A 20,075-nucleotide genomic window follows, 5' to 3' on the forward strand; every position below is an offset into this window, starting at 1 on the left:
TATTTATTTTTTTTTTCACACCAATGATCGCGGGCCGGCCCTCCGCTACTTGCCTGGATTTGAATATGGCCCTCGGATGGGAAATAATTGCCCACCCCTGCTCTAGACTCTTAATGTAATTGCTATATCTAAATCACCTTATCAAATAAAAAAATAAATAAAATGAATAAATAATGAAAAATATTGTTTTCAAATAAATACAAAAAAAAAATTCTAAACATAAAAAATGATTAAAAAAACAATTAAAAAAAAGATAAAAAGATTAAGAATAAAAAAATAAAATAAGTATAAATAAAATAAAAAATAAACAAAAGTATAAATAAATCTCGGTGTTACTTTATGTTCTTTTCCAATGGATGTGAGAAAAGCTCACCCTGTGCCCTGCGTCTTCTGTGCAGGTCTGGTGGTGCGGGAGGCCAGCATCGAGATCACCAGGCAGCAGGTGGACGAGCTGTTCGGCCCGGAGGATTACTGGTGCCAGTGCGTGGCCTGGAGCTCGGCCGGGACCACCAAGAGTCGAAAGGCCCACGTCCGCGTCGCATGTGAGTACGACTGACCACGAGGCCGCTAACGCTGCCGCAAAGGGGTTATTCACCGTGTACAGACTCACAACTCAGTATGGAGGTCAAGATAAGGTCACAACGCGATAACGACTTAGAAGTATTCATTATTGTCAGTCAATCTTTGCCCCGTTTTGTTCATGTTTTTATGTCTCAATAACGTTACTCTTATTCAGAAAGTGTATTACGTATACACCTGGTGATGATCAGAGTGATTGAAAGACATTTTAATCTGCTTTTTTCCTAGATTTAGTTTATTTCCCCGTTCAGATCGCAGAGTTATTTAACCTTTATTGTACCAGTCTCTCTCTGGTGATAGAGCGCCCCCTGCAGCTCTCTTGTGAAAAAAGATGAAAAAACTGTTGTTTTTTGTTCTTTCTTTCTTTATAATAATCAAACTGTCTAATCACATGTCTAATATAGAAAAAAGGCGAGGGTTTCTCAGGAGAGTTGTCTTCTGGTCGATGTCGGTAAATGTTGCAAGGATGGTTTTCCGCTCAGAGACAGCAGGGGGCGACGGTGGACACTTCAAACGCCCCAGAAATACCTATTTAACCGTCACAAGGACTACTTATAGATAGAGATTTAAAGGAAATCAGGGGAATGACGATGTCGTTGACAATGTCAAATTTTTGTGTAACGATTATTGTGAGAATAATCATTGCGATTTAACGATTATCACGACCAAAACAATAAAACAATCCTACTTTTTTGTTCCTTCTTGGTTTTTTAACACATTGCTCAATATGTGACCTGCTTTATCAAATCAAAACTTTCTGAATGATTAATTTAACATAAACAGCGAGATGAAAAATACACTTTTACATATATATTTACTTTTTTTGAGGACTTAATTTTGCTTCTAAATATGTCACATTTATTTTTTCTTCTTGTCTTTTTCTAGTGGGTTTGATACAAATTCTTATTTCAACAAAGGTGTTCCTCAAGTGTCCGTCCTTGGACCATTTTTTTTTTCTTTTTTTTTCCAAACATTTTTATTAATTTAACTAAAACATATGTAATTTTGTTTGAAAATTATCTTTTTTTAAAAATTAATTTAATATTTTTTTTTCTTCTAAAAATGTCACAAATATAATTTGTTTTTAGTCTTTACGATGATGTTGTGACCTACATAATCACAAATAGCGATTAACCTAATAATCTAATCTAATAAACATCCCTCCAGTGGAAACTGTTGCTTAGCTGCAGGAGATTTGAATCGTGTTCCCAGTTTGGAGTCGATGTTGGAAAAACAGGATCGGGAGTCGTCTGGTCAGTAAAACTCATACTGTGCGCAAACGCCACTCCTAACGCTAAACCGGAATGTAAATATAATAATAATAATAATAATAATAATAATAATAATAATAATAATAATAACTTTTATTTATATAGCGCTTTTCAGTGACCCAAAGACGCTGAACATATATAAAAAAGGGGGGGGGTATTTACAGACAGGGGGGGACAACACGTACAATACACATTAATATACAGATAAAATGAACAAGACAGAAGAAGTAGAGAGAAAAAGATGGGGATGTAACAGGGGGTAGAAGTGTAGGCAATGGGGTAGAGGAGGCTAGGGGTAGGGGAGGTCATAGGCTTGGGTGAAGAGGTATATATATAGAGGCAACCGTTGTTCTGATTTTGGGCGTTACAAAAATACATTGAATTGAATTGAATGTCATAATAATGTCTCTAACGTGCAAATAACGGAATATTGTTGAATTTAACTCGACACAAATGTTTAAATTGGTTCACCACATGGTTCACCTTTTTGTGGTTCATCTCGAACGCATCATTCGTGTTCAACTATAGAACACACGGGACGTAGATCATGTTGTACTTATTGTTCTGTAAACCACAATATTGATCCAAAACAGCTTCATTATAGAAACAGCTGAATTTGTACGTGTGTTTTTTTAACCCTTTTTAACACTTTTTAAAAACCCTTTATGTATTTACTGAAACATGCAAGAATCAATCAAGTGTGCGAATGATATAATGTGGTTTAAAGTTCATAAACGTCTCATATACGTCCCCTTTAACGACGTCACTCTTCTTCGGTGATGATGACGTGACATTTTTAAAATTGTGACAGTTTTTCGGACTTAAAAAAGCACAACCGCACAGGATACTATTGCTGTATTTGGCGTTAAAAGATGATATAAAGTGCTATAAATCTGAATTGTAGATTGTACCACGAACATTCATGTAATTCAAGTCATCTCAATTAAGCATAACATACATTTGCATTTGATTAAATATTTCATAAATTATCCGTCCTCCTCAGCTATATGAAGTAAAGATGTTTTACTCAAATATTAATTTCACTGAAACAATAGTAATGTTGATGTATTCACCAAACACAACATTTATGTAAAAGTGTTTTTCTTTTCTATTTTTGCGTTGCCAGAGTTTATTACTAACTAAATACTGCACATGTGTATTCAGAATGGTGACAGGATGTGAGTAATTGTATTCTAGTACAGTTACTCTCTCAGAATACAGTTACTTTCCCACAATCTAATGAACGCTGTACATTACAGTTCTGGAGCACGTCATTTATACTTCAAACTGAGCTGTGTAAGTGATACAATATTGAAATAAACCACTCCACTCACGTTTATTTATGATCTAATAAGTGATAAAAAAGGATGAAACTTTACTTATATTTACGTGTTATCTAATAAGTGATAAATAAATGCATAACAGATGTGCACTGTAAAAAACAACAGTTTCAAACCTATGTCACATTTTCACTCTATAATACAATACAACTGTTAAAGTATTGAAAGTATGCACACTGTAATACTGTCATACTGTCATACTGTCATACTGTAATACTGTCATACTGTCATACTGTCATACTGTCATACTGTCATACTGTAATACTGTCATACTGTCATACTGTCATACTGTCATACTGTCATACTGTCATACTGTAATACTGTAATACTGTCATACTGTCATACTGTCATACTGTCATACTGTAATACTGTCATACTGTCATACTGTCATACTGTCATACTGTAATACTGTAATACTGTCATACTGTCATACTGTAATACTGTCATACTGTCATACTGTCATACTGTCATACTGTCATACTGTCATACTGTAATACTGTCATACTGTCATACTGTCATACTGTCATACTGTAATACTGTCATACTGTAATACTGTCATACTGTCATACTGTCATACTGTAATACTGTCATACTGTCATACTGTCATACTGTCATACTGTCATACTGTCATACTGTCATACTGTCATACTGTAATACTGTAATACTGTAATCAGGCCATGTAACATTATAAAATCCTCAGTAACAAAATTGTAGGAAAAGCTCATGTTTTTCCCTTTTTACATTTATACTGGGAAAATATAACTAACAATGATTTATCTTCTCACAATTAGTCGTTGTGTAATAATACCAAGCAAATACTGTACATTTGGTTACAAGCTCAAACTCGCTCGCATGGACAGCGTTTGACGGCCCCCCTGCAGCCTCCCCCCCCCCCCCCCCCCCCGCAGTGCCTTTGAAATCCCCCCACTGGGAATCACAGAACACATTATGATGGAAGTAGAAGACGTTTATGACATTCTTCATTTCAGTAAAAGGCTCCTAAACGTTCCGACTGAGCGGCAGAATTATGAGCGGCAAAATTATGAGCGGCAGAATTATGAGCGGCAAAATTATGAGCGGCAAAATTATGAGCGGCAGAATTATGAGCGGCAAAACAGATCAAATGTGTTACTTCGCTTTTTTTTTTTAGGCTCATACGGTAAAAATACAAAACTGAAAGTATTTTTAAAACTTTTTTTTAATTTAAAGTTTAGCATATTTTCAAACATAAAAAGACAACAAAAGAAATAGAAAATGATTAATTATTAAACTAAAATATTGATTCAACAAAATAAAAATGATTCATTATTACTTTTATTATTATTATTATAGTATTATTTGGGCTCATATGTAAAAATCAAAACTGAAAGTATTTTTCTTTTCTTTTTTTTTACATACATTTTCATTTTTTAAGTTGAGCATATTTTCAAACATAAAAAGGCAACATTAGAAATAGAAAATGATTAATTATTAAACTAAAATATTGATTCAACAAAATAATTAATATTGAACAAAATCCTGACAAAATATGAATTACTAAACAAAAACAAAATTATTAATTATTATTGTTATTATTATTATTATTGATAGAAAAATCCAGGTAAGCAGACATCCAACAGGTGAGAAAATAACATTTAAAAAAATCAAGGCGCACGTAAACCAAACGTTCCACTTTGTTCGACAGTAGTTTCATCGATGCTGCTGCGGCAAAGCTTATTTAGCTTGTTTGCTAACAACGCTTCAACTCCGCCCACATTGTTTAGTTTTCACGGCACAGAAACGTGTTATTTAAGGAGAACAAGGTCATAATTTTATCTCAAAGTCTGTATCGGTGGTGAATGTGGGGGTGGCTGCAGCGTTCCTATCGTTCATCGTTGTACACGTTTTATCTTTGTGTTTTTGCATCTTAATACAGGTCATTTGTATTTATTTATGTATTAACCAATCAAGGGTAACCTGGGGCAACAAGAGACATGACAAATAAAATTAAAAAGATAAAAAAAATAGGACTACGTTTAGAAGCGTGGACAATTTTCACAAGATTTACGATCTTTGTTTTCTAAAATGGAGCAAAAACCCGTCAGTGACACCAGCTCACGCTCAGCATGGAGAGAGTTCCAAGCTGCAGGAGCATCTTGACCTGAGGGGACGGACAAGCAAAGGTTTCATGAGTGCGTACATCCCCTGTTATGAGTCACAAATCTTAGCGCACAATGATACATGCACTACATCCATTGAAAAAGACATTCTATTGAAAAAAAAAGAAAGAAAAGAAAAATAAACAAATAATAGTAAAATTCATAAATAATAATAATAATGATAATATATATATATATATATATATATATATATATATATATATATATATATATATATATATATATATATATATATATATATATTATACAAAAAAGAAAAAAAGAAAAGACATTCAATAAAAAATAAATACAATAGAAAAATACATTATATTAAAAAATAAATGAATAAAAAAAACAAAACATTATATTAAAAAAAGAAAAATACATAATATAAAAAAACGAAAAAGACATTCTATCCAAAAATAGAAAAATACATTATATTAAAAAATAAATCAAGAAAAAAAAAATAGACATTCTATTAAAAAAAAAATCTTTCTAAATCTCAGTGGTACTTCCCTGGTTAAATCAAGGTCAATAAATACATCAATAAATGAGTATCTGATGATTTCCGGTGCTCTGCTGTTGCATTTGCATACAGCACGTCGCCATAGGCAGCAGCTTCCAGACGTCATTGTAAACTTACGTCACACTTTTACAAACCAAAGGTGTGAGTGCACTTTGGAGTCAGTCCCTAAGCGGCGGTGCAACGTACAGTGTTTTTAATAGCGCTCGGCGAGAACATATGAGCTGGAAAAGCACCCGACGCTGTGTGAGTGCCTGTGCTCACAGCAGCTGTACACAAAGTAACTCTAAATATAGTGAAGTGCACGGGGGACACGCACACTTTGTTACATTTATGCCGTGTCAAATGTTTGTACAAGCTCCGAAAAGCGCTGATAAGAACAAGCACAATCACATCACGAGAAATGAAAAGAGGTTTTTGTAGTTTTCAGATGCCATACTTTAGAAAACAAAAGCCGTTTCCAAAGTGCTGCACATTGGAAAATAAAACAAACTGTTTAAAAGACAAACAAGGCAATTAAATGTACTCATAGGCATGGGTGAATTAAATCAATACAAAACAACAAACTCATGCTGCGTTAAAAGTGTGGAAGTCTAATAAATATTAAGATAATGCCACAAACTGAAGTATTCTACATAAAAAAATCAACTGTGTGTTTTTTACAGTCCATTATTTATTTTGTATTTTAAGTTTTCATAAAAGTTTGCGCCGACTTTGAGACACAAACTCGTAAAGACAAATGTTTCCTCTGTCAGCAGGGCCGGAACAAGGACCGCCGAGGCCCCGGGGCCGGTATATCCCCACGTCCCATTCTGTCCTTTGAAAACAACAATACAAAATTTTAAAAAATCAAAAATTATGTGCTGTAACTTTGGCAAAATATCCGTTTTGAATATCAGTCCTCTGTTGTCTGTGGTTTGTTCTGACATCGTCTTGGGTCAAAATGTAAACTTCATGAATCATTTCTTGCATTTTAAGGCCAAAACATTTAATAATAATGACGTTTTCAGTATCATTTAATCCCATACGCGGTGGCAAACTTACTATTGTAGCCACAGCTGTCCCGGGGCTGACTGATGGAAGCTGCGGCACGGGCCCCTTTGACCCCCCCACCAGCCATTCACACGTTCACACCAGACACAGCGGGTTGAGTGTCTCGCCTCAGGACACAACCACAGAACTGAGCAGGAACCGGACCTCCCAGGCTCGAGGCGGCGCTCTCTAACGTACATCATCACTTTAAAGCCTTTAGAGCGAGAACAGGGGCAGCAGAAGGGACGATAACGGAACACAAAGATGACAATATTGCCAAAATAGCCGATCGTCGCAGGGATTTGATTTCGCAGTCGCACGCTCTTGTCTCTCGGCTCAGTCATCCCCGCCGATTGCTCCGCGAGGCGTGTGCGGCGTGAGCGGTAGACTGTTCCCGGTGGCTGTACAGGTGTCATGGCAGCAGATGAATCACACTTGTTTGGCGCTTCAGACACGGTGCGTTTCTCGCGTCTGCAGCGGGATGACTGAACAGGTCATTCAGCGTTTTATTTTGTCTTTTTTTCATCCCAAATAACTCCATCTCAATAAATAAGATGGAGTGACAAAGCAAACCGTTTATTGTTGCAGTTGTGTTCAGGCATTGATATGATTATTCACAAAATATTGACTTATTATTTGATATATATATGATGGGATGAGGTTTCCCAGTGTATAGTGAGGAAAAGAAGAATTTGAACACGCTGTGACTTTGCATGTTCTCCCTCTTAGAAATGATGGAAGGGTCTGAAATGGTCATGGTCGGTGCATTTCCACTGTGAGAGACAGAATCCAGAAATCACATGGTTTGATTTGCACACCCATCATGCATTGCTGATGGAAAGTAATCTATATGTTCTATTCCTTGGCATCTCATGTTCTAGAACCTAAAATATTGCCAAAGTAAAGCTGCTCAAGAGCTCGTTTAAGGTTGTGTTCATTCTTTGGTCCTGAACGAGCTCATTTCAGTCCTGGATCTGTTGCGTTCTACTTCCTTGGATCCTCTTCTTTTTGAACGTCTGGCCCTCATTCCGAGTTCCCTCCTTCTGCGTCTGTGAATATAGGATCACGGGGCCCCAGAGACACTCACGGGGCCCCAGAGACACTCACGGGGCCCCAAAGACACTCATGGGAATGTGAACGTAGAAGTCGAGCGTGTCAGTTCTATTTCTCTTCTTTTTTTGACTTTGTGTTCTGATTCCGTCCTCTCACTTCCTCGATAAGCACCTCGATGCACTAACCTCACCCTTCACCCTCGACCCTTCACTCCTCACCCCTCACCCTTCACCCTCCACCCTTCACTCCTCACTCCTCACCCCTCACCCTTCACCCTTCACTCCTCACCCTTCACTCCTCACTCCTCACTCCTCACCCCTCACCCTTCACCCTTCACCCTTCACTCCTCACTCCTCACTCCTCACCCCTCACCCTTCACCCTTCACCCTTCACTCCTCACTCCTCACTCCTCACTCCTCACCCCTCACCCTTCACCCTCCACCCTTCACTCCTCACTCCTCACCCCTCACCCTTCACCCTTCACTCCTCACCCTTCACTCCTCACTCCTCACTCCTCACTCCTCACCCCTCACCCTTCACCCTTCACTCCTCACTCCTCACTCCTCACTCCTCACCCTTCACTCCTCACCCTTCACCCTTCACCCTCCACCCCTCACTCCTCACCCCTCACCCTTCACCCTTCACCCTTCACCCTTCACCCCTCACTCCTCACCCCTCACCCCTCACCCTCTCCCCGGTGTCACCCCGGCCCTGCGTCTCCTCAGCGTCCCTCCTCCACCCCCTGCGCTCGTCGTCCCGTTCGCTCTCCACGGTCACGGTTATTGTTTCCAGCGCCGCGGTCCATTAGTCACGTCGGCAGCGCGCACTCACAAAGCTTCGATATGGATTTTCTATTCTGTCCGCGTTCCCCAAAGAGAAGCGCCCGAAACGCGGCGATATTGCTTCGGTTATCAAGGCGCTGCCACTTCTACGCTGTAAAGTCTGTATAATCAGTTGATCCATAATGAATAATGGTGCGTTTTCTGGTGAGTGGGCCGTCGCTTGCCTTTTTACGTGTGGTTGTTATTGCTCTGCCTGGAATGTTCCACATTGTGATGTTAAACGTATCTATTATAGTTTTATTGTAGGGGAAAAAAAGAAAAAAATCCATGACGATGTTGAAGTCTTTCATTCTGAGGGTTGTTACTCTCCTCATACATACTGTACCTTTAAGGCAATTGGGACTGTTAATAGTGTTTAAATGTTTACACATAAAATGGTGGACGGATAAATTATTGTTTATGGCAAATCTGTGTGGCCAAGTTTGTCAAAGTATTTTAATTTGGATGTATTTCCATTTGGTAAAACATAAAGCATAAAATACACAGAGACAATAATGTAAATGTGGATGGTGTTATGAATGTTGTTTTGAAGACTTGAATAAAGACTTCATCGTTTGAATTAAAAAATAATTGTAATTTTGTATTACAAAAAGAGCTGATTAAAGATATAAATGAAAAATCATGTTGTAAACGTTCGAATGAGGGTTTAAAGGAGACATTTCTGCATGTTTGGGATTGATTTGACAGACTTTTCTCACATAATCAAACCTCAACTAATACAGTTAAAGTTACGTTTGAACACATTTCTGTTGGATTAACATATTATAATCATCATTGGGATACTGGGGGAAAAAGAAAATAAATCAAGATACTCAGTTTGATGAATATTGCCAGTGTGTAATGGAACGTGATGGTGGTTATCATAAACACTGAAAACCTACATATGAAATACATATATCAGGCTCTAATCAAACAGTACAAATATAAAAAAATATAAAAGTAACAGTTATTCATAAACAGACAATGTACAATAAATAAAAAAGTAAAGATATTTTCATTGCCTAGTTTAGTACATTCTGTGATAAACGTCTTTGAAGCTTTAAATGAGAACGAAAACATTCACATGCGAGAATTATTTTTAAAAAACAACAACTTGAGGTGTTTTTGATGAATAAACACAATTAAAACATAGAAAGAACAAAAGGGCAGTTTACCTATTGGAGTGTCTACAGAGCCAGGCTGAAACTGACATCTTATTTTGAGCCGCGGCTCCTGAAACTGCTGCGCTATTTGACCGCACCGGGTTAAGGTTAGGGTCAGGGTCAGGGTCAGGGTTAGAGTTAAGGTTAAGGTTAAGGTTAAGGTTAGGGTCAGGGTCAGGGTCAGGGTTAGGGTTAAGGTTAGGGTTAGGGTCAGGGTTAGAGTTAAGGTTAAGGTTAAGGTTAAGGTTAGGGTCAGGGTCAGGGTCAGAGTCAGGGTTAGAGTTAAGGTTAAGGTTAAGGTTAAGGTTAGGGTCAGGGTCAGGGTCAGGGTTAGGGTTAGGGTTAAGGTTAGGGTTAGGGTCAGGGTCAGGGTTAGGGTTAGGGTTAGGATTAAGGTTAGGGTCAGGGTTAGGGTCAGGGTTAGGGTTAGGGTTAGGGTTAGGGTCAGGGTTAGGGTCAGGGTTAGGGTTAGGGTTAGGATTAGGGTTAGGGTCAGGGTCAGGGTCAGGGTTAGGGTTAGGGTTAAGGTTAGGGTTAGGGTCAGGGTCAGGGTTAGGGTTAGGGTTAGGATTAAGGTTAGGGTCAGGGTTAGGGTCAAGGTTAGGGTTAGGGTTAGGGTTAAGGTTAAGGTTAGGGTCAGGGTTAGGGTTAGGGTCAGGGTTAGGGTTAGGGTTAGGATTAGGGTTAGGGTTAGGGTCAGGGTCAGAGTTAGGATTAAGGTTAAGGTTAGGGTCAGGGTTAGGGTCAGGGTTAGGGTTAGGGTTAGGGTTAAGGTTAGGGTCAGGGTTAGGGTTAGGGTCAGGGTTAGGGTTAGGGTTAGGGTTAAGGTTAGGGTCAGGGTTAGGGTTAGGGTTAGGGTTAGGGTCAGGGTTAGGATTAAGGTTAGGGTTAGGGTCAGGGTCAGGGTTAGGGTTAAGGTTAAGGTCAGGGTTAGGGTTAGGGTCAGGGTCAGGGTCAGGGTCAGGGTTAGGGTCAGGGTTAGGGTTAAGGTTAGGGTTAGGGTCAGGTTTAGGGTTAAGGTTAGGGTTAAGGTTAAGGTTAGGGTCAGGGTCAGGTTTAGGGTTAGGGTCAGGGTCAGGGTCAGGTTTAGGGTCAGGGCTAAGGTTAGGGCCGCGGTTCCTGAAACTGCTGGGCCATTTGACTGCAGCCACGGCCTTTACATATCGGTTTAAAACAGATTCAACCGATCCAAAACGCAGTCTCGCTCACTTTACGCTAACTTTACGCTCACTTTTCGCTCACTTTACACTCACTTTACGCTCACTTTTCGCTCACTTTACACTCACTTTACGCTCACTTTTCGCTCACTTTACGCTCACTTTACGCTCACTTTACGCTCACTTTACACCCGCGGAAACAAAGCACGACCACACACTTTTTTCCCCCCAACCATTTGACCTTTTTTTGAGGACTGCAAATGGCGTAAAGCAAATCACCGCATCCGTAAAAGATCTCGTCCTTTTTCGGGGGAAGAGAAAAACCCCATCGCGCCGCACACTCCCGCTCGCCTCCGGAATGACATCACGGCACAAACGCTGGACGGGAACGCTCGGAAAGTGTCGAGCGCTCGTGGCCGTGGCTCCGCTCCCGGCTCGACCGCGCCGAGGATTATTCCAGATGTTGGAATGAAACGTGGTGTTAAAGTGGTGAACCGCGGCGTTGTCACGTGGGAATGACGTACGGCTGGAATCGCGCATGTTTTTATAGACGTCGGGGTAAATTATCGCCGGGTTTTATTACGCGTATAAAGCAACGCACTCGCGACAGGCCGGTTAATGGAAACGGACGTACGGGCGGTCTGTGTTCCTGGCAGTAATTAAGTTTGTGTGTTTTTTATGGACGGAAGCCTGTTAGGGTCGTAGTGATGCAATACGGTTAAACGTCTAAAACCGTTTGAGTGACGAGCGCCTCGAGGTTATTCAACTCATCTCAGTGAAATAAGAGCAGCTGCCGGACGCATTCGGGTTCTCGTTGGGAAGGAAAATATGTTAAACTTAAGCTTGGGATATCTGATATTATTTTCCGGAATATAAGTCGCACCAGCCAAAAACGGCAAAATAGAGAGGAAAAAAAACATATATAAGTCACACTGGAGTATAAGTCGCTAACGCTAACACCTTCAGCTACATGACGTATGCTAATGCTAACACCTTCAGCTACATGACGTATGCTAACGCTAACACCTTCAGCTACATGACGTATGCTAACGCTAGCACCTTCAGCTACATGACGTATGCTAACACCTTCAGCTACATGACATATGCTAACGCTAACACCTTCAGCTACATGAGGCACAGACAGAACTGTGGTAAGTGTCTGGTATGTTAACGTAACATATGAACAGTTATTCAGATAACTATAGCATAAAGAACATGCTAACAAGTTTACCAAAGCATCAGTTTTACCACAAATCACTAAATCCATTGAATTCTTCTTCCTCTGTGTCACTTCTAAACAATTCCACAAACTCCAGAGGAAGAGGAAGTGTCGCTTAGAGCCTAGAGCGCCATCTTGTGGTTGTCACTGTAAAAATAGCACCCCGGCCCCAAAACTATGAAAAAAATGTGTGACTTATAGTCCAGAAAATACGGTAAATAATTTCAGCTGACAACAAGCACACCACTGATTTGACCCCCATTCGGATTGGCCTTGAGGCATTTTTATTCACCGTTTATTTATCCAGACGGGACGATTCAGATTCTCATGAACGATGACGACCTGGTCAAGCGTTTAGCGGTGCCACGAGCGGCGCCACGAGCAGCGCGACGATGAACACAAGTGAGGATTAAACAGCGAGGAGCAGTGCGGTACACAAACACCACGCCCTTCAGTGTTTATTTGTGCTACCTCACATTAACGCACCTCCACGAAGAAAAGTGCAACGAGTCCCCCAAAAGTCCCGACAGACTCCGCTGTCACATGTCACGGCGTTTGATCCAGAACAGCCTGAACACCGAGCTCCAGCGATGAGGCCGTCCTCCAGCTGCTGTTGGACCAAACCATCTCACGCTTGAAGCCAGATGTTTCGGTCGCACTCTTCGGCGGCGCATTCATAACGGCGATGACGGGTGGCCCTCAGACGGAGAGACGGAGCGCAGCCTGATGCCAAGAGGAAGAGGAGGGGGAAGAGGAAGAAGAAGAAGACGAAGAACTAGAAGAAGAACTAGAAGAACAATAACTAGAAGAAGAAGAAGAACTGGAAGAAGAAGAAGAAGAACTGGAAGAAGAAGACCTAAAAGAAGAAGAACTAGAAGAAGAAGAAGCGTCATGCGTTCGACTCGACAGTTTGCTGCAGTCCTTCCACGATCTCATCCCTTTTTCACCCTGCACAGTCTATCAAAGCCTATGGACCAAAAGTGTATTTTGTCCACGTGTTGGAGACGAGCTTTAAAGAATCCTCACTTTGGAGAGTGTTTATATCTGCGCGTAACCGGGCGTGGTCTCAGTGTAACCGGGCGTGGTCTCAGTGTAACCGGGCGTGGTCTCAACACACTGCAGTTGGCGTTGGCATTTTCACTGACTCTGGTATGACATGTTTAAAACCCACATACTAATAATCATCTTGTGTCCAAAGCGCTGTGACAGCCGTATGTGAAGGACATAGTTATGATCCTGTATGAAATAGTATGCTTTCACATGTCACGCCCCATAACCGCTGGATTTATGGATCACGTAAAGTCAAGTGCTTGTTCCATTTAACTGACGTAGAAGCCGCCTCTGAAAACACTCGCATTTCTGGGCATAATTATGTGGATGTAACATTAATGGAAGAAGCCTAATGTATCTTATCTTTAGTATTTTTTTGCATTTTTAGCATTGCAAGATGGGATTTTGTCTCAACTGTTTTGTTTCGTCCAAAACAAACGCGACAACGACACATTTTCTCAGAAACGGTAATAATCTGATCATATTCCTCCTCGTCTCTCGTAACCGCATTGGACGGATGTTTTTGTTGTTGTCGCGTTTGTTTGTCTTCTGACTGCGACTGAAACAGCCGGGGTCGCCCTGTAACCCGCTCTGATTGGGTTGTGGGTGACCCCGGGTGGCTGTCTGAGGGGGCACCCATGGGTGTCTGATGCCGGATTGCTATGCGCCCCCACGTCCCGCCGACGCTGACCCCGCAAACAGCTCCCGTCCTCTGCTGCGTGTGTGTGTGTGTGTCTGTGTTTGCATGTGTGTGTGTGTGTGTGTGTGTCTGTGTGTGTGTGTGTGTGTCCTGTGTGTGTCCTGTGTGTGTGTGTGTTTGCATGCGTGTGTGTGTGCTGTGTGTGTGTGTGTCTGTGTGTGTGTGTCCTGTGTGTGTGTGTGTGTTTAAGATAAGATAAGATAAGATATTCCTTTATTGTCCCACATGGGGAAATTTCATTGGTGCAACGCAGGTAGACACAGAGGTAGATACAGAAGAACAGATCACTTATAGGAAGTCTGAAAAACACTTTCAGTAGAAGATCTCCTATAAATAAATAAAAACTCTCATAGACAAATAAATAAATAAATACATAAATACCATTGCATGTGATCACGACAGTAATTGCACATGAATATGTGTCACGACAGCACATAGATTGCACATGAATTTCACATGAATTGCACATGAATTCCAACAGCAATTGCACATATGACAGAATTGCACATCAGTATTAGGTTAGGTCAGTATTGCGAGTGTTCAGTACTAACAGTTTTTGTTATAAAGTCTGACAGCAGCAGGAAGGAAAGACCTACGGAACCTTTCCTTCACACATCGAGGGTGGATCAGTCTCTCACTGAAGCTGCTCTCCAGAGCGGAGAGAGTGTCCTGCAGGGGGTGACACTCATGGTCCAGCATAGATGTGAATCTAGCCAGGACCCTCCTGTCCCCCACCTCCTGCACCGAGTCCAGAGCACAGCCCAGGACGGAGCTGGACTTCTTGATGACTCTGTCCAGCTTCCTCCTCTCCCTCTCTGTGATGCTGCTGCTCCAGCAGGCCACACCGTACAGGAGGGCTGATGCCACCACAGAGTCGTAGAAGGTCTTCAGGAGTGGCCCTGTCACTCCAAAAGACCTGAGTCTCCTCAGGAGGTAGGGCCGACTCTGGCTCTTCCTGTACAGTGCGTCTGTGTTATGAGTCCAGTCCAGTTTGTGGTTCAGATGAACACCAGGTACTTGTATGAGTCCACTCTCTCAATGTCCCGTCCCTGGATGTTCACTGGTGAGGGGGCAGTGGGGTGGCGTCTGCGGAAATCCACCACCATCTCCTTGGTCTTCCCCGCGTTGATGAGGAGGTGGTTCCGCTGACACCAGTCCACAAAGTCCTGCGCCAGTCCTCTGTATTCCGCGTCATCGTCGTCCGTGATGAGTCCGATGATGGCAGAGTCGTCAGAGAATTCTGCAGGACACAGCTGTCCGTGTCATGTCTGAAGTCTGCAGTGTAAAGGGTGAAGAGAAAGGGCGCGAGGACAGTGCCCTGGGGCGCCCCCACACTGCAGGTCCGAGTGTCAGACACACAGTTCCGGGCTCTCACAAACTGGGGTCGGTCTGTGAGGTAGTCCAGGATCCACTCTGCCAGGTCATACTCCACACCAGCCGTCTCCAGCTTGTCCCTCAGGAGCAGCAGCTGGATGGTGTTGAAGGCGCTGGAAAGATCAAAGAACAGAATCCTCACAGAGCTGCCAGGCTTTTCCAGGTGAGAGAGAGAGCGGTGCAGCAGGGAGATGACGGCGTCCTCCACTCCGACGCCAGACCGATATGCAAACTGCAGCGGGTCCATGGCTGAGCTCACGGTGGAGCGGAGGTGGTCCAGGACTAGCCGCTCCAGTGTCTTCATCAGGTGGGACGTGAGAGCCACTGGCCTGAAGCTGTTGAGGTCTTTGGGGCGCGGTGTCTTAGGCACAGGTACCAGACAGGAGGTCTTCCAGACCTGTGGTACCACCCTCAGCTTCAGGCTCATGTTGAAGACATGCTCCACAACTCCACACAGTTCATCTGCGCAGGACTTAAGGAGCCTGGGGCTGATGCCATCAGGTCCTGCTGCCTTCCTCACTTTAATCCTCTTCAGCTCACTCCTCACCTGTGCTGCTGTGACAGTCAGTGGTTGGCAGGGGGACCGTGTGCTGGGGGGATGGGTGAGTCCAGGCGAAGTGGGGAGCTGATGGTCCGGGGCAGATAAGCGAAGAGGAACAGATGCAGGGCATTGTCCAGCTGTGGAAGAGGGAGCATGCAGCTGTGCAGGGGGAGGGGCGAGTGACCGATCAAACCTCAAGAAGTGAGCATTTAAATCATTCACCCACTGTAGATCCCCCTCTGTCTGGGCAGGGGGGATTTTGAAGCCCGAGATGGTTTTCAGGCTCCTCCACACTCCCTGAATGTTCTTTTGCTGCAGCTGCTCCTCCATCCTCCTCTTGTAGCCGGCCTCAGCCTGCCTGATCTTCCTCCTCAGCTCCTTCTGCACAGTCCTCAGCTCCTCCTTGTTCCCTGACCTGAAGGCTCTCTTCTTCTCCTTCAGCAGAATTTGCATTTGTTTGTGTGTGTGTTTGTGTGTGTGTGTCCTGTGTGTGTTGTGTGTGTGTGTCCAGTGTGTGTGTGTGTGTGTGTGTTTGCATGTGAGTGTGCGTGTCTGTGTGTGTGTGTGTGTGTTTGTCTGTGTTTGCATGTGTGTGTGTGTGTGTGTGTGTGTTTGCATATGCGTGTGTGTGTGTGTGTGTGTACATGTGTGTGTGTGTGTGTGTTTGCATGTGTGTGCGCGTGCGTGTGTGTACATGTGTGTGTGTGTGTGTGTGTGTGTGTGCGTGCTTGTGTGTGTGTGTGTGTGTGTACATGTGTGTGTGTGTGTGTGTTTGCATGTGTGTGCGTGTGCGTGTGTGTGTGTGTACATGTGTGTGTGTGTGTGTGTGTGTGTGCGTGCGTGCTTGTGTGTGTGTGTGTGTGTGTGTGTTGGGGGGGTCACCTTGGCGACACTCGTTGAAGCAGAGCCCAGACTGATGCTAGTGACGCTGACACCGGGCAAAGGTTCAGTCTGAAAACACATTTGAATTTGATTTTGTAAAATGCGTTTTACACATTTTTCATTTTCGAGCCCGAGTTAAAGGACACGTTATTGTCCTTAAAACGTGCTCTTGTACCTTTGCTTAGGCATTAATTTTTTTAGAACTTTAAATAATGTACTGTATGTATTAAAAACGGCACATGACTTTCTATCACTCAGGCGTTCTTCCGCATCAGGATTTTGTCAGTTAGCGCTCCACCTACTGGCAGAAATTGTAATTGCAGAACGAAAAGAAGCAAAAACTGGCTTCATGGGCTTAAAAACAGCTCAGGAGCGCCGCCCGGTGGTCGAGTGGTGTTACGGCACAGCACGCGCACGCCAGACTCCGAGTGCAGTGTCGCCAGTTCGATTCCCGACAATTTACCGCATGTCCTCCCTTCTCTCTCACCCCCCATTTCGCGCCGTCTTTCCTGCCCAATAAAGCCTACGGAACAGAAATCTTTAGGAGACCTGTGGACCTTTACCTTTGACGTAAAAAATCTGGGACATTTTTTTTGAGCCTCACAAATCTCTGCTCTTTAACCCCCAGATTCCAGACACGACTGTGGACGTTCTCACCACTGTAAATTCAGGCACAGAAGAACCGTTCAAACATTCTGTCTCCTCATATTTCTCATATAAAGAGTAAAGCTTCATGCATATTCATTTGGTGCGGTTTATATTGAAGCGATTAAGATATGTTTGTAGATCCTGGCCTTGGCACGGAGTGGGCGGTCGGTTTGTGCTGCTCTTTCACAAAAATGTAAAACGTATTTCAGTTTGTGGTCGTGAAAAATGTGGAAAATGCACCTGGAGCATTTGTGTACATTTTACCAAGCAGCAGTACTGTATTTGATAAGGGAACATTAAAAGCCCAAAAAAGTCAATTTAATGTAATATGTGTCCTTTAAGGCCTGGAATAGTCTCGGTTCAGACTTTTTGAGTTTTATTATGGAAAGTATCACAATATCACCTGAGAGTTTGATTTGTTTAAACCTATTTCATGAGCAATTTTTAGTATCAATACTTTTTCTTTAGCATCGACTGCTATTGATTCACCCAGTATTGATCGTTGACCTTTTGTCTGATCTAAAGTGGTTTCAGTCCTGGCTTAGACCTGGTTTGGACCTAGTTTAGACCTGGTTTAGACCTGGTTTAGACCTGGCTTAGACCTGGTTTAGACCTGGTTTGGACTTAGTTTAGACCTGGTTTAGACCTGGTTTAGACCTGGTTTAGACCTGGTTTAGACCTGGTTTAGACCTAGTTTAGACCTGGTTTAGACCTAGTTTGAGCCCAGTTAAATCCTTGGTTTGGTCCTCTTCAAGTCCTAGTTTTTATTTCTGGTTATATAGTTTTTGTGTTGGTTTAGTCCTGGTTCAGACCTGGTTTAGACCTTGTTTAGTCCTGATTTATTCCTTTTTTTGTCCTGTTTTAGTCCTGGTTTAGTTATACATTAGTCCTGGTTTAGTCCTGATTTAGTCCTGGTTTAGACCTGGTTAAGTCCTGGTTCAGACCTGGTTTAGACCTTGTTTAGACCTTGTTTAGTCCTGATTTAGTCCTGGTTTAGTCCTGGTTAAGTCCTGGTTCAGACCTGGTTTAGACCTTGTTTAGACCTTGTTTAGTCCTGATTTAGTCCCTTTTTAGACCTGGCTTAGACCTTGTTTAGTCCTGATTTAGTCCTTTTTTAGTCCTGGTTAAGTCCTGTTTTAGTCCTGGTTTTGTCCTATTTTTAGTCCTGGTTTAGTCCTGGTTCAGACCTGGTTTAGACCTTGTTTAGACCTTGTTTAGTCCTGATTTAGTCCCTTTTTAGACCTGGTTTTGACCTTGTTTAGTCCTGATTTAGTCCCTTTTTAGTCCTGGTTTAGTCCTGGTTCAGTCCTGTTTCAGACCTGGTTTAGACCTTGTTTAGACCTTGTTTAGTCCTGATTTAGTCCCTTTTTAGTCCTGCTTTGGACCTGGTCTGTAATTATAAAACCGTATAATTTCAGCATGAAGTGTGAGTCTTTCCACTCTCGCCCCTAAACGCTCCGACAGAAGCCTCGTCGCCGGCGGCACCATTTGCCTCCTCTCAGTTTGCCTTCACCCCGGAGCTCTAATCGCTCACCTTTGTGCGGGGAATCGGCGGACGGAAAGAGAAAGGGCCCCGGCGCAGGGGTCTCTCTCCCTCCCGGGCCCAGGGCGGGTCTCTCTCGCCCGGTGTTGGAACTCTGCTTTGGCTCGAGTGCAGCCACGGACTCATATTCAGCATAATGACTCTGAAATGTGCTTCTGCGCGGCGGCCCACGGCTAAAGCTGCTCGCCACAAACACCACGGCGCTTAGAGGGAGGGAGGGAGGGAACACAAACACAGAAAGAGAGAGAGCAGTGAGAGAAGGGGGGAAACTGGAAGGAGAGAGAGGAGTAGAAAGAAAAGGGAGCTCGAGAGGAGGGAGAAGGGATAAAGAGAGTGGAGAGAGAAAAAGAAGGGGAGAAAAGAGTGTAGAAATGATGGAAGGGAAGAGGGAGAGAGAGGGAGGAGAGGAAGGGAAAGAGTGGAAAGAGGAGGGATGAAGCGAAGCCCCGAAGAAAGAGGAAACCTAAACCGGGTTTTTGATTCAGAGCAGACACAGATTAGCTCACGGGATTCGGCGTAATTGAAGTTAAGCTCGTTTTCTTCAGAAGAGAGAGAGAGAAAGAGAGAGAAAGAGAGAGAAAGAGAGAGAGAGAAAGAGAAAAAGAGAGAGAGTGAGAGAGTTCTTTGGTTTTAATGAGTGGGATGTTTAGGCATAGTTAGTTTTTAAATGCCGTAAAATCGTTTGAAGCACTGAATAAACAACAAAATAAGGGTTTTGGGTTGGAGCGAATGTGCACAAGTTGTTTTCTCGTTTTCAGCGGCTTCGAAATGCGCCTTCTGCAAATACTCAGCTTTTTGTAAGATTTGAAAAAGAACAATTCAAATGTTCCAGATTGTCTGTTCTGGATTGAGGTTTGCGTACATACATGAGGCGAGTTTATGCAGGAAAACGTGTTTTTTAGGTTAATAAATGCTCCAAAGTTCCAATAAAGTAAAATAAAATGTGGTTAAAGACCCTTTGAGACCCTTGTGCTAAAAGCATGATGACATTCTGTATTATTTTAAATGTGTTTAGGTAAAAATAAGTTGAAGAACATTTTG

General features: G+C 42.7%; 1 protein-coding gene across 1 annotated transcript in view; it reads left to right on the forward strand.

Annotated features, from left to right (window-relative positions):
- Positions 1 to 20,075, forward strand: part of LOC140346823 (netrin receptor UNC5C-like) — a 237,606-nt gene that overhangs the window by 53,068 nt on the left and 164,463 nt on the right. The window contains exon 2 of the mRNA XM_072433028.1: positions 399 to 542. Within this exon, the coding sequence (XP_072289129.1) occupies positions 399 to 542 (144 nt within the window). The remainder of the gene's footprint in view (positions 1 to 398; positions 543 to 20,075) is intronic.

This window comes from Eucyclogobius newberryi, unplaced genomic scaffold (assembly GCF_026437365.1).
Source record: "Eucyclogobius newberryi isolate DKJ021-1_F unplaced genomic scaffold, fEucNew1.0.hap1 SCAF_6, whole genome shotgun sequence".
In the NCBI taxonomy this organism is placed as follows: domain Eukaryota; kingdom Metazoa; phylum Chordata; class Actinopteri; order Gobiiformes; family Gobiidae; genus Eucyclogobius; species Eucyclogobius newberryi.